Source organism: Numenius arquata, chromosome 8, assembly GCF_964106895.1.
Source record: "Numenius arquata chromosome 8, bNumArq3.hap1.1, whole genome shotgun sequence".
Lineage (NCBI taxonomy): Eukaryota > Metazoa > Chordata > Aves > Charadriiformes > Scolopacidae > Numenius > Numenius arquata.
Window position 1 is genome coordinate 35,250,026 of NC_133583.1, and position 16,045 is coordinate 35,266,070.

Below are 16,045 nucleotides of genomic sequence, written 5' to 3' on the forward strand. Positions count from 1 at the left end.
CTCCTCTCTTCTCTCCCTGCTGGGACAGCCGCAGCTTGCCTCTCTTTGCCCTTGGCTGCCCAAGAACAGACAGTGACAGTCTGACTCTAATCTGCAGCCAGAGAGATGCTGCTTCTGAGAGCACAGCAGATGTACAGGAAATTAGCAGCAACAAATCTTTCCTAATTGTGGAAGTTGAATCAGCTACACAGACATACATCAGAAGGACTGGAAAGCGTCTGTTAGAAATATTTTTTTATCCCTCAGCTTTCTGGAAAAAGCAACTGACCTTGAGTTAAGTCTCTGGGGATCTCCTCTTGCCCCCTATACTGTAGCCTCTTATGCTCAAGGTACCTGAATATACCTCTCGATCTCTCTGAGGGTAATTCCTCTTCACTGAGATAGAGGGTATCACCTCACAGCAGTGGCAAGAAATGATGTTTTAGGTCACAGGCAGAAAGGTGTTTTATAAATGAAGGCACTACTTTCAGTAAATTGCCTCTGACATGTTTTTAAAAATTTTCAAGTCTCATTTGCATTCTCAGTACCTGCTGGGTAAAGCAGGTAGGAGCTTTTTAGGAGCATCTCTCTTGAGGAACCTCAAGAAATGGGTGCTTTTCCTTCTCTACTGATCTATCATTTTCCCTGCTCTGATTTCACTACAGAAAATGGTTTCCTCCTCCTTCCACATTCTACCAAAGTTGAATAAAAGCGTGCCTTTATATAAATATAAATGCAAATGTCAAACCCACAATAATAAGGCAACATGAGAGATACAGAAAGAAACCCAACCAGATAACAAGGAAACAAACGCTCTTCCCAGCAATCAGCGAGGCTGCATTTTTGCTTGAATCCCCTAGATTTACCCAAAGCCCAGCAATGACTTCAGCTCAGACTTGGGTGGGTCTCTGTACGTCTTGGCAGCAGGGACAGGCACAGTTCCTAGGCCGCCGATGGCTGGCCGGTGGTCTGGCACACTCGGGCCAGAGCTGGTGCTCCAAATCCAAGCTGCCTTTTGCTTTTCTTAAAATGTTGGTTCAGAGACAACAAGGTTTTAATATCAAGACACAGTGGGCTGCATCCAAAATTGACGGCAGCGTTTTAATCCGTGCAATGTGTATTGCATTACAGATGCTCGTTGGAAAGATGTTTCTCATCCTGCAGATCCCAGGACATCTGTATGGCTAAGGACTGAACAACTATTCATAATTTCTTCTAATTACAGAGATTTTCAATATAATAACGTTAAAGAAGTTGTCACCTCTGTTACTAATAATCTCAGTTAAAACAAGAGGCTATGAAGTTCCCTTTCATTTTTTTGCTTGTTGGTTTGCTTAACTCGTATTTACCGCAGCCTGATGAACTTCCTCCTCTTCACATTTGTAGCTAAGTTTCACTTCTAAATCTCAAGTCTGAGTCCAGTTTTGTTGCTAAGTGCCTGTTTGAATCTCTAGTGTTGCTGAGGAAGACGTAAATCAGTTCTAGAAACAGACTTCATTTTATAAGGGGAAAAATGGCTATTTAATGTTTTTCCCCCCCAAAAGAAAACCTCAAACCAAAACAAGAAAACAACCTGATGGAAAATTGTCTTAAGAGGCATAAATAAGCTACATCATTAACTCACACTTGGTGGCAAAACGGATCTGGATGCCTGACATTCTTCCTTAATCACCCCCAACCTACCTTACAGAAGTAAGGAATGGCTGGGCATATCCTACAGGTGGCTGATCAATCTGACCCCCATGGCCACCAGAAAGGAGAGGCTTCCTCCTCCCTCCCTCAGCCCTCACAGTCCCTGCCAACCACTGGCAACTGTCAGACTCTCCTGTGAGTCCCCTGAAATCTTCAGGCTGTTTTTCTGTCAATACAATAAAATGGCTCAAGGACTGATCTGAGAAGAGCATGCGCAACAAAGGAAACATTGACAACAGAAACTCTCCTTTTTGGTGGTGGTAAACTGTTTAATTGGCTCACTAGCCTATACCCTAAAAATAATCCTGGAAGCTGCTCATGTAGCTAGGGAAGAGAAGAAATCATCCAATTTTGAACAGTATGAGCGCACAGCACTTTTTTTTTTACTACTGTGTTGTGGGAACTCATACAAGCCATCAAAATTTACAGCACTGTGACGGAGGTAAAACACTGCACTTTTTATGACCAAAATGGCAGTTTCCTTAGAGAAAAGCTTTCTCTTGTGACAATAGGTTACTTGGATCCTGGTCTGAAGCCCGATTGATAAATGATAAACAGAGGTGTAAACTGGCACAAGAACATCACGCTCCTTGTCTGTCTTGTGACTGTGCATGTGAGTAACTGTCTGTCTGCCACAGCAATTGAATTAGCAAAATCACAGGCATCAGATTAAAGAGAGTGAAAGGGCAGCCTCAGGAAGATAAAAATGTAGCTAGATGCTTGCTTGCACGCTACTCAAAAGATACATCAAACTATAGCTTTCAAGCTGCGCCTGTCTCTCTGCCTGGAGAGCAATATGTTTTCTTCTATCAGTACTTGCCAACTCTCAACCACATTTAAAACATAATGGCTCGAGCAAATAGAAACCTTTCATCTCCCCACTTAGGGTGAGATTAATTTTTTCCAGCTTTAGCTGTCTGACAGAGTCGTCCAGGCTCCCTTTAAAACCTACAGAAGAGGAAGGAAATTCCGTCCACGCAATGGTAGGTGTTTGGGATAGGCGGGAAAAAACGAGAGGAGCTTTTCTGCCTCCATTATGTGGAGAAGGAGCTTTGCGCAGTGCTTGAGAATTTGTGGTACCTGGAATTTTGTAAAGAAGCAACAGCGGTCTGTGAAATGATTTAAGAAAAAAATCCAGATGCAAAGAAGTTAAGGAAGGAAAACAGAAGTATTACAGGAACAATGAAGATCAAGCAAATCTAAGCCAAATGTGGGGAGAGTGGCCAGGGCATCGAGGAGAGTTTTGCCACCTTCTGTTCACCATTGGCGAGACCATAGCTGGAATACCATGTAAAGTTCTGGGTCCCCTTCTCTTCTCCCAGGCAAAGATGGAGGTGGGGAAACTGCAGAGGGGCCAGCAGAGGCTACCAAGGTGGTCAGGGCCTGGGGCACATGGTCTGTGAAGAGAGGAAGGGAGCTGGGCTGGTTCAGTCTACTGACAAGGAGACAAGGGCGCCAACCTAGGAGCAACCTACAACTAGCTGAAGGGAGTTAGACAACAGAGGCAAGCTCCGCAATGCTGGATGACATGCCAAGGTGTCACAGCCACGTACCATGATTTGGGACATTGAGATTCTTCCCCTGCCAGATGGTGCAGCCCCGCAATGGGTCATCTCAGAGACGGGAGGTTTCCTTATCCTTGTTAGGTCCCAAGGCTCAGCTAGGCCAAGCCACAGCTGATATGATCTAGTGCTGACAACAGTCCCGCTTCGGACTAGAGACCTGCAGAGGTTGCTCCAGCAAACACTCCTCCTATGATTTTGTGAACATTCACAGTTTGAGGACAATTGTTAGCAAGTGAAAAACAAAATGGCAATACCGCACAAGACTGTTAGTGGATTTTTACCAAATCCTTTTCACTAAGGATTATTTAGAAATTCTAGTGTACAGGGAGATGGTGTCAGTGATACCAAACAGAAATGAATGGGTGCAGTTCTCTGCCTTTTTCTGTGCGCATCTCACTTGACATGTGTCACTAACTTAAACATCTAGAACTACAATAAATGCTTTTGCCTTTAAGTATTCTAATTATGTACATTTTGCTTATGAAACAAGAAGTCTCATGCTAATTTCAACATTTTCTGCCAATATCCTACAAAGTATGACGCAACCATATCAGAGAACCACAGAAGCTGTGTTTTCATAAATGTGAGTTTTAAAAATGAAATGCCCCATTGACAACATTTCACCAAGCCACTGGAGTTTCCAGCTTTTCTAACTATTTCAAAATACAGGGGACTTTCAGGTCAAAGAAAGGCTCTACTGGAATTCTAATCATAGAATACAGATGTGAAGAATGACGCATGAAGGTTTTTAGACAAGTAGGTACATCAGTGTACTCTTAGACACTGTGGGTACAAATACCATCAACCATCAGTTGTTTTAACTGATCTCACTATGTGGATAGCATCAATTCCATGGGCACTTTTTTAATCATCTGAACCATCCTTCCATATGAACCCTCCCCTCTTTTTCTCACTACTGTAGTGAGTACACAAAAAGATCGAACATCTTGAACTCATCATAATTTCTACAAAATATCAGAGAGGTACCGAGCACCCTGAAGGCACTAACTCCTAATCCTCTCCTCCAACACAGCTGCAGGGCCACTCAGCTTGTCATTAACCAATTTAATATGTGTAGTCTCTATTCTATTACCCCCGCTGATCAATGAAAATACCTAATCAGGCCCTCAACGTGAGTGCATACAGAAAAGCAAGAGCCTGAGGCTACTTCATCCTGGTGGATGTGCTCCCTTTCATTTCCATTCTCTCTTGCCCTCTGAACCTTTCCTGGCTCTGCAGAGCTACCCCTGACCTGCACAAAGGCAATGTGAACTCCAGGCAGTCCCTGAGCTGCAGATCATTTCCCTCTCTCCCTCTGATCACACAGAAATCTCTTTATAAGCATACCAAAAGCATGCACAGCCCTATAACAACTGCACATGCCATTATTGGGAGGGAAACGCAGAGAAGGAGCAACGCATCGTCTGATGGGTCAGATTCAATATTGTAATTTCATACAAGCCAAAGCAGCTGCATCAAGATTTTGTCAGGATGTTTTCAAACAGAAAAAGCACTGCAAGTAGACAAAGGTGATTTGTAACAGAATCAGATGAAAGGTGTCATAGCCGAGGCACAGGGCTCTGGGTTTATCTTCCTTCTTTTAATCCAGATCAGTCTTTTTCTTAGGCATCTATTCTCTATGAAAATTAAGTTACTGGAAGTGACTTTTATAAGCAACAGGTTAAATTCTTAAATCAACTATTGAGATTAGAAGAGACTATATAAATCATAAGGGCTCTCAGTTTTGGTCCATGTGAAGAGGTCCTAATCCGCAGGATAACGGACAGTGGTGGTTATTAACTCGCAGGAGAGCAGAGGAGAGATAGGAGTGCTACAGGGAATTAAATGCTAATTATTTGAGAACATACAGGGCATCAGGCTGATCTCTCTGACAGGGTCTGCAGCCGTACTCTCCTGTTTACAGACACAAGTGTGCAAGATAGTGAGACTGAAGTACATACACACTTTTTACACGCATTTGTTACATCCTTTTGACAAGTCACATGCTGTGGGTAAAATCCTGGACTGCCACACCAAACCAACACTAACCAACTCTACACTGAAACACAAATACCCTGTCATGACATTACAACAGTTTACCCAGCTGGCTTAACACTTTTTTAGCATTTGTAATATCACCTCTGTGTTTAGCCTGAAGCTAAAGGGCTTTTTTCTGCTTGTGTAAATGTAGTTCTTTACACTTTCTTTTATTCTCCTAGAGCCAAAATTAACTGCTTTTCTCAAAATTTTACTCAAAAAAAACTGCTGCATCTGTCCTTTTTCTCCAAATGACAGCGCGTTTATGTCTCGTTTTGGTTTTGTACACATTTCTCTATGTTGGCCCTTGAGAAACTGAGCTTAAGAAGTTAGGAAACTTCTTGCCTAGATTGTATGCGGCACCTTGGTTGCCTGCCGGAGAGTTACAGCTTACAGATGGTAAGAAAATACCAAACAGATGGTTTAGCAAAATCAAAGAGAAACCCACAGTGTACTTCCCTGATGTCAAGGAGATATCCCCCTGGAGATGCTGGCTCCAGACCACCTGAGACAGCAAAATGGTTTCTTTTCAACCTCATTTCCAGTAGTCACCTGCCCAGTGACTACCTACTGAGCCCCTGATCCTGGTGAAAAACCCAAGGTCCGAGCACTCAGGACTGTTCTTAGAAAGTAGGAGAGGTCCATGCTGGTTCCTGGAAAGGAGATTAAACAAGGGCCTCCCAGACGCTAACGAGTGACTCAACCCAGGAACCTCCACACTGGCCAAGACTTCAGGGAAAGAACCACCAATGAGGAACAGCTTGGGAATGTCCACTTTTATAGTCTCAGAGGAGAGTATTGTTTAATACACAGGAGCCTGGCTGGACTTAAATCAAGAGAAAAGGGCCTGTGTACCTTCCTTGCACAGAGTGAGCTCTCAGTTTGAGCACAACTTAAGATTGTTTTCCTCATACTGGGTATTACCTCTCTTTGAGACAGCTGACACTTCCAACCTTATTTTGGATAGTCATGAAACCAAGGAATAATAATAATCATATGCAATGCTTAGTGGAGCTTTGCTAATCAAACTCTGAGGTCAGTGGCACAGGGGATTTAACAGGCCATTTCTACCAAGGATTTTAAGTGGTGCACTTGCTGTTTGAGTCGCTCACATGCCCCTCCTGTGTATCTTTGCCTTCTCTTGATGAGAAGTATTTCCTAGTGCCAGAATTATTCACAGGTACATCTTGACGTTTGTGATCAAAACACAAAGAGGATTCCCTGAACAGTTGTGTCCAGCATGAAAGATCTCTCAGCTTTGCCCAAGATATTCCAAATTCTGAATCCCTGACCCAAAGCCAGACGGTTTCCATCAACTATGCTGGCAAAACTGGAGCTTCTCCAACTACGTGGTGAGGAGCAAGCCATACCAGGCATAGACCAAAATTATTTCATTCTAAGACCCATCTCTCCACTTTAACTCTCAGAAACAAAAGTCCACCTTACTGGGACCTGGTCTGGAAGTATATTTTAAAAGAATTAAATGGTGAGAAGCTGCTATGGACACAGGTAGAACACACCTATATAGGACTCTCTAAAACAGTGCTTAGCCATAGAGCATGCACTTCTGCAACAGACCCATCCCGATACTGTGATAAAACACAGAGAAGAAACAAAGACTGCATTCTGGAGCAAAGGCCCTACTGCTTTCTAGGATTCATAGAAAGGAGGTTTAGGTGCCAAAGAGTCCCCTAACATGTCTTAGTCCTTTATGAGAAGCAAGTGAATTTCTGCAGCTACTACTCTGTCTTTCCATTAGCCATCCTGGTAGATCGGCCACAAGCAACCATGAGTCCTAGAAGTAGAAAACAAGTTTTATGTTCCACTCTCAAACAGTTTTAAAGCCAGTTACAAGTTTCAAAGCCAGTTTAAAGACAAAAATGTACAGTTAATTTTATCACACTTCTTGTCCTAGGAGTGTAAGTGATTTAAAAATAAAACCTGGAAGCCGCAAGTGTTCTGTTTGGTCCAGTGGGAGGTGATGATAATCTGTACACGCTCATAATAGCACCTGGGCTCTTACTTCATAAAATAAGCTTTGTCTGCTGTCCAGCTAAAAATCTGGCAAAAGGATTAAATCAAACTGTAAGCAAATAACTTCATCTGACCAGAATTAACTCTAGAAGTGGGCCTAAGATTTTAAATAACACTCTCAAATGTAATAATGTCATAATTAACATTCACTACAAGGTCGGATTTCTGTTGTGGACACAAACACTACTTAATGAAATCAAGAACATCTCAATTCTGCACATTTTACTTCTATAAAGACTCTGTCTAGGGCTTGGTCAGTTATAAAAACTGAAAATTAACAGAAAAGAATTGGTAGTCTGAAACTGTGAAAATGTTCTAACTAAGAAAACAAAGAAATGTTCTAACTAAGAAAACAAGCATGGGTATTTCAAAGTGCTCTCTGCGTATACTAATATTCAAGGCAAATGAAATATCATAAACATCATTTTTTCATGCAGAAGCTCATTCCTACCAAACACAAGTCAATGTTTTACTGGCTACTGCCGCTCCAGAGTTGAAGGTATCTTTTATGTCTTTATACAGTTAGAGCTTGGTCAGCATCAATTCCATAATTAAATACTGCTACAGATCATAAGCAAGAGCCCATCATTCCCTTCTGGGAACTGCTTAGAATAATCTAAGCCAAATTTTCTTCCATGAATACCATGCTATCGCTAAAGAAAAATGCATTATTATCTGGCATTATTAAAGTATTATTAATGCATTATTAAACTTGTGTTATTTCCTGAAGGGAACTGCTTCATAGCTGCATTTCCACTGCTTGCTCTAACTGAATGCACATTACTTGTTTGTGGATAAACTTGTGTTCCTGCTCACTTTGTTGTCAGCATTTGCCTGTTCTCTCTTCTTAATAAGTGAGATACTGCTGTCACTTCCTTTACTGAGACAATTCCCACTTTATAATCACATCTTCCTCCCACGCTTCCCAATTATACTTCTCTAGCCTATGTCCACACCAATTTCATAAGCAGTGGGTCTTTTACAGAGGCTTTCCAAAACCACCAATCTTCCTCTATTTCTTGCCCACAACTCTTTGTCTGTCAAGCATGCAGCACATTTTAAATACATGTATACTGTTACTGGTCACGTCTGTCTGCAACCAGTTTGGGTTTTGGAGACATTTTTTGCAGTATGTTTTATTTTCACTATAATTATCTACAGTGTATGTTGTCCTTCCAAATACTAGTTTAAAAATAACAAAGTATTAGTTAGGCCTGGGACATATAAGGCTGCAAGAAGTTCAGTGACGGCATTAATATGATTCATGAAGTTCCAGCAACCATACAGAAGACAAATGAATCAAGACTATACACACAAAACTCAGGAGTGTCTTTTGCTCCATGCCAGACATATTTGAGTGACTTTTCTGTCTCTGCTTATACATCTGTCCTCAACACCACATTCGTTCTCAATTTTATTTGGAGGACGGTGGGGTTCAAAGGGACCCAAGGAGATAAAAATCAGAGTGACTAAGACTTTGCTTCCAAAGTGTCTTGGAGAGCTATGAACAGAACAGACATTTCCAAAAGAAACAAAACCCCACTTGATGCGACAGGCATTACCTCCCTTCTCAGAAACGCACTCTGCATTCTTGTTTCACTTCCTCCTAACCGCTGTTTGCATCTGGCTGAGCCAAACAGCTGCTGCCCAGAAGAGGCTACGCTGCAGCTGGTACTTGCTGGCTGCTCCTCTCTGGCTTCCACTCACTACACATCCGAGGTGTCTCATTGCCTGGCTCCTTCTCTTCCTTCTTCGCTCAGCCTGCTTGCCTGGATGCCACCTTTCTGAGGCACACACATAGCTCTCTGCTTCTTTACTCCTCAAAGTATGGTCTCACACAGGAACAAAACTTCCAGGTGTTGCAGAGTAACAACAGTAAGAAATAATGCAGCAATCACAGGCTTTGCTGCAAAATACTCTAAGGCATTTATGATAGAAATGCTTTTTAAAGAATTACTGGCCTTCAGGTGCAACCCTAAAAAAACTTCTTTTGAGCTTCCTATTACTTAAACTTGGAGCTGTGTTGTTCTTGTATGTATGTATTTTGCTAATCCCAGGATTAAGGTAAGGCCATTTGTGCTCTACAGACCAACATACATTTTTAGACTTTTAGATCATTAAAATTCTCTCTGGAGGTTTTTAGACTACTCAAGAACAGCTCTGAGATGCTACCAAAAGCAACATCTTCCCCAGCTGAGTATCTAGAAGACCACAGAGAACCCTTCTCCCCACCACCTTCAAGTCTGTTTGATAGTCAGCTCTCGCTGCTCCCCATTGACCAGAATTATTCCACACCAGGAAGGATGACAGTTCAAGAAAGAACAAGAAAGTTTGCTTTGCTGTTTTCATAGGGACACCAGGAGCTTTGGGAAGAGAAAGTTATCTCTGACATGGAAAAAATCCACAGTTTAGCCAGAAAAGAGGGAATCTGTAAGAAAGAATGCAGCAGGACAGACTTCATTTTCACTATCAACACTTAGATGGAAGGACATAGGAGGGTTTCATAATGGATTTTCAAATTTGAAAGTCAAATGCAGCCATAACTTGACAGAGGCTGTCTCACTGAGCTTCAGGGCATTCTGAAGCACAATCACACGCACTGTTTGCTTTCTCAAATTTTCCCAGGGAGGCAAAGGTTGGCCTCGCAGAGAAGACAGGCTAAAGGGTGACCTCTGCTTTGAAAAGGACAGGCAATTTTGTAATGGATACTATGCCCTTACCCTCAGTTCTTTCTGCATATGTTATTCTCAGCATCTGTATACAATATTGGACACGATTTTAAAATTCTACAATCCTGGAATAAAGTCGTTTTTCCTCTCAATAGCAAAGGTCAAGTTCCCCAAGGAAAAAAGGGGAGTTTGTAAAATCTTTCTAAAATCTGCGTGTTAACTTGTAGCAGTTGCAAACCCACAGGACTCAAACATATAAATTAGCTACTGTGTCTTTAGGAGCAGCAGGGTTATGTGAGTCTAATCATTGCATTTTATCTGAATGGAAGACCAAATTATACATCCCAGTCCACGGAAACCCACAAACAAAGTCAACAGCAGAAAACTTCATGTGCTATAAAAACCACCCATTGTCAAGTGTAACAAAATAGGAGAAAAGTATACTTTAGGACTGAGTTTCTGTCTGTGAAATATTCTCTGAAGCCGACTTCTTACAATGCAGTTTTTCCTGCAGGATGCAGATGGCATCAAGAGAGCAGTGAGCTGGAACCTGCCTCACTCATGCTCTGTAAATAAATTCAAACTATTGCCAGAACTGCCTTGTGCAGCACAGCAAACTACTGCTACACAAAAATGTCAAAGCCAGGCTTTATAATCTTTAGCTGCCTGAAAGTAATATATCATCCCAAATACAATTAACACAGCACAGGCTTATTACCAACAAAAGCGAAACACAACTTAGATATTTTTATTCCTAGCACATTGAGCGTTCACACAAAGAAAGAACAAAAGTTCTGATTTAAATTTGGCTTAATCACTTCAGTGAAAATTTGTTTGCAGAACTTGAGAAATCCTTAAATGTTCATCGCACATGTTGGCTTGTAGGACCAGAAATTCATATCCATAATAATACGTTTGATTTAAGCTCTATGATTTAAGTGCCACGGCGCTGAGGCAGAAATTTACAACATGAAATTCTGGTCCTGTTGAAGTTGGTAAAGTCTTTGCCATTGATTTCCATAGGGCCAGCATCACTCTCGCTCTAACAAATAATAACCAGAATCACCTTTTAATATCTATTTTTTTTACTGCAATATATGGTAAGATATTGTATGTGCACTGCATTAAATGTAATTGGCAAACTTTCATATCAGGAGACATTTGTGAAACAAATAGAGAAAGTGGTGAGAAGGAATGCTAGTGGCCTTCTGAATTTCCCAAGTGAATCAAACTTTAAATCATGCTTTCCTTGAGAACAGCAATTACATTCTTACCCTAAAAAAAAAGTCACTGTCCTTAATAAGCCTGCAGAGATGTCATCAAAGGGTCACTGACAGATTCCTTCAGGATGGGGACATCTACTGCTTAATCACTGCAAGTTGTGGGGACTCTGACCCTAACCACACAAGAGTGGTTTGATCTGGAGCAGATTTACAGGCCAAAGTAAATTGGCATGGATTTGTTTTCTTCAATGATTTTACTTAATTACCTTTCAAATTAAGCTAGCTATTCAAGTAACTCTAGACACAATCTCAAGGTCTGAATACTCCATGGCAAAACAGATGTGAGCTCTGAGAGAGCTGCTTCAGTGCCAGGCTTACAGGAGAACTGCGGCGGCAGCCAGATGTCTACCTCCCTGCTGACAGAGCTCGTTACACCAACTAATTTGAATTCTGCAGCCACCCTGCACTGGGGTTTTAAAACAGATAAGGCAGACTGAGAATCACAGACATTAAAGGGCAGAAATCAAAGGTGATGGCAGAGCAACAGACTCTCTCTTCTGCTTCTTGGACCTGGGAAAAATGGAAGGAAGGTTCAAAGCCAACTGGAGACTCCAATGTGCTTCAGCAGCACTCAAACTGCCATATCCTTTTCACATAAGCACGGTAACTTGTTCTCGGTACCCGCTGCACAGACCTCTCAGCTCTGAACATGCTCCCAAAACCAACCCAAAACAGCCCAACTCAGATGCAGCCTGCAAAGATGCAGCTTCTGAGTGCTGGAGCGTTTGGGGACAGCAGAGGGCCCAGGTGTGAATATACGCTACTGGGAACGCATATCTTGTTACATTGCCAAGTGTCAGTTTCTGCAATGCTAAACGACCGATGAAAACAATGGCGTCCTAAAAGTTAGGCAGTAAGAAAAAATAAAATTAACAAGTTAACACCTCAAGAAATAAATGGTGATGAGCCCTGCCTACAAGGGATGTTGGTGACTGAGGCCTGGCAGAGCTGGGAGACAACACTGCCCCAGTTCAAAAATTCTTTATTCACTGCCAGTTACATACTTCTTCTTGTTTAAAAATGACATTACACATTCCCCTGGCAATAGCAAAAAAAATAATTTCTCTAGACTCCTAGAGTGAAAGCCCAGCTTTCTTATATGGACTCAGCTGATCCAAATACTACTTTATTTTCCTCTCTTCTCCTTTAAAAAAAAAAAATAATCGAACTCCAACTGTAAATATGCTGATATGCAAGACTTCCATGGTAAGGAAAGAAAATGAAGTTGAAGAGATTATGAGAAGTTTGTTCTTAGCGGTACCAAGCATCACCAGAAGATACAGCACATTTGAGCTTTTCTCCCCTGCCTTGTGCCTTCAGAAACCCTGGCTAAGTCCTACTATATGAGAGATATGGGCAGCCCTAGCAAATGCCATTTGCTAGAAAATCGAAGGAATTTGGGGGCATAACTCCTGTAGCGTAAGTGAGAACATGCAGAAAACACAAAAGATGTGTTACATTTCGGCCCACGCACCCAGGAGAGATGCTGGGTTATGCGACACTGCACACAGAGCAGAAAGCACGCGGAAAGAGGATCCCAGAGACATCAGGTGGATGGGATCTCTGGAGATCCATAGTCCTACCTTCCACTTGCAGCAGGACCATCACCAATACCAGAACCATCCACTCCCCAGGACTCTTAACTGGAAGATTCCTGTTCTTTTGTATATGGCTGTTAATAGCTTATTAAGTGCTTGGGAGCGTCTGCATGGCAAACAGCCAGAGAGGAGAACAAAACCTATCATCTCCAGGCCTTGCCTTCTAACTTGGACAAGAGAACAAGCAACAGGAGTGAACTGTCCCATAACACCCCTCTCTCAACTCCTAATCATCAGTGAAAACGGAATTGTGGTCCAAAGAAAATGAAGTCAGCAGTCCTCAGGAGAAGGTGAAAGGGCACCTCCCAGGCTGGGGCCCTGCGGATGGCACCCCTCGGGCTGTGCAGAAGTCCTTTATTCTGCAGTCACAAAAGAATTCAAACAAGTCATGTAAAAGTGCCTCAAGGCAGAGCTTGTCACTAGATCAGGTTTGCCCTGTTAAAATAATAAATGAGGTAATGCATAAAACTGCCTTCGATTTGAGAATGTTTCGTTCATAAAACAGAAATACCAACAGCTTCAAATAAACTTCATAGATGGTTTAAAAAAGTCCCCACACCTCTCCTTGCAATAGGGCAGAGCCAAGCCGTAGGGATGCTGTGGCACAAGACACACTCTGTTTCCAAGGACAGCTCTGTAAGTCAAAATGAGAGCTGACAACTTCCAGGTCATTAATCCGACAGCGTAAACAGAACCTATGTACCAGTACATGCATTCAGGTGGACTACAGCACTACGGCCGCCAGTGAAGAACTAGACAAACACTGTCCTGCTTTTTGTTCTGAGTTTCCAGAAAAACTTTTATAATCAATTCTTCACTCCCTTCTACTCATCCTCAGGATATCTGGAGCCTGGTGCCGGCTATATTTGTGTTGCTAGCTGAAAGAACAGCAGAACATGCCAAGCATTTAATAACAAAATTCCAGCCTTGTGACACAACCCAGTAATCCCAAGACTGGAAACTAACCTCATATTTCTACTCAGCATAAAACCCTAATCCTAACAAGAGAAGAGCACCACTATTTTTATTTTGCCTGAACCTTTTCTAAAGGCGTTTCTCACAAATTAAGAAAGTTACAGCAGAGCAGGTTGAACAGGGTTGTGTTACTTATGTACATGTGGCATCTACAGATTGGCAGAATTATGACAGCACAGAAACTGCTAAAACTAGTTATGCTTATCTGTGACCTCTTACACAGAATTGTTCGTAGCAGGATGAGCTGTTTTAGTGGCAATTACTGGTCCCCCCCCACCTTGGGACCCCTCTCAGGACACTCCTATGATGAGGAAACAAATGGAGTGTTGCAGGCTCCTAGCAAAACCATGGGCTGGGCATGAGCACGTATATAACAATTCTCATCTAATATCACGACTGCAAAACAGCAAGGCAGGAGGTTTAGCAAGCCAAGAACATAGGTTCAGGCCAGGGACAAATATGCATTATAGACATGCCTAAGGACTCATCAAGATGTCTGCAAAAGGGAGGGAATAAACTCTCCCAACCCCCAGCTGGTGTTTAAGCCACTGTTTGCCTTCATCGTTTCCATCACCAGATCCCAGGCAGCTTCTCGACTACTACAGCTGTCCTGGCTTCAACACCACTCAGGCTTGCAGTACAGAAAGTGCCATCAAACACCTGGAATTCCATTTTAAAACAGCTTTTACCGTCACTAACTGCTCTGCAGATGAGAGGATGTGCCTGACAGCTGTAGCACAACCCTGTGCTGCATCCCAGCACAGCCAGCAGAACTGCTCATCTGTCTCGATTTACAAGTCACAAAACAACAGAAAAATTGTGCCAGTGAGCACAGTCCTGTACAGCTGCAATACGTGACACACAAAACTGCAAATGCAAGTGTTTTAGGGGAAGATAGAAATAATATTATGTTAAGATAGCAGAAATAATTTGTGCACAGGATACACTTATTCCTACACCCAGAAGTACAAAAGGTTTATACACCTATTAAATAAATATCCAGTTAACTACTCCGATTATTGGACTGCCACCATGATTAAGTGTTTAACCACAGGATTCATGCAATTTTTTGCTGTCTTGCCCTGGCACTACAATGTTTATGCAAAGCTCTCTTTCCATTCCTAACCGTGATGAGCATATTTTGCAAAGACCATGATCTGGCCATATTGTTGTAAAGGATATACAGAAGCATCACTTATGAAGAAACAAATTTAGTGTCAACCTTGACTAGGTCATCTTTTGTTTTACATCTAACACTCAGTGTTAGAAACAGTTTTATGGATACACATAAAAGGCCAGAATTGAACAACTACTACACTTACTCTGCGAAATGACACAACGTAGAACGTATCTTCCCTTCTGCGAATAGCTTCAAAAAAATCTTGGTAGCTCCTTGGAGAGGCATAGTACACTTGCAGCTCATTCCCTGAGTTTCTGCTGAAATAAAGAAGAGGAGAAGGTAATTATTTTAGACAAAAAAGTTAATTTCAGTGAGACAATGACTTTAAAGACCTGCTTTTCAAAAGAGCAGCAGCTCTTCATCCATTGAGAAGCATGAGGAACATTAAACACAGGTGAAGACAGTGAAACTGCTGGGTATTTTTTGAAAGTTCAAGGTACTTTAAAGGTCTTGCTGCAGGAAACTTCTTTTCCAGGCTTGATTTTATTTATGCTTTTGAGGCTGGCAAAAACCTGCTTGCTAGTCAACAGGAAAAAAAAGTTTCAAGTCAACCTAAAGTGTCTGAAAAATTGCACTGACTTCTGAAAATAGATTTTAGCAAATTTTAGAATGAAATATCATTCTGAAATAAAAGCAAAACATTTAACATTTTTTTTTTTACTGCTAAAGATCCAAATCACTCAAACTGAAAGAAGTGCAAAGCTAAGCATAACTAGAGCTTTTCATTTACCGTCAAGTGACAACCACCACACCTTCTCTCTCACCCACTTTTTTTTTTCATCTCTTTGGTCAACTCAAAGATTTGCTCTTGATTGTCAGTTTAGACAGTGGAGCAAAATTAAGATATTCACATAATTCTGGCCTATCTTTTCACAATTCTCATCCTACATATATCAGATATGAGGAAAAGACACTCTAAACTATTCTAAGCAAAAACACTGGCAAGTTATACAATCATGGTACTTATCCACTGTTTATCTTGGAAAGGTGAGAAATTCCTAGCACATATTGCTATCATGCATACTTCCCCAAT

The 16,045-nt window shown here is 41.7% G+C and overlaps 1 protein-coding gene across 1 annotated transcript in view; it reads right to left on the bottom strand.

Annotated features, from left to right (window-relative positions):
• ATF6 (activating transcription factor 6) overlaps positions 1-16,045 on the bottom strand; it is an 81,274-nt gene that overhangs the window by 33,388 nt on the left and 31,841 nt on the right. Inside the window, exon 14 of the mRNA XM_074152001.1 lies at positions 15,155-15,269. Coding sequence (XP_074008102.1) covers positions 15,155-15,269 — 115 coding nt within the window. The remainder of the gene's footprint in view (positions 1-15,154; positions 15,270-16,045) is intronic.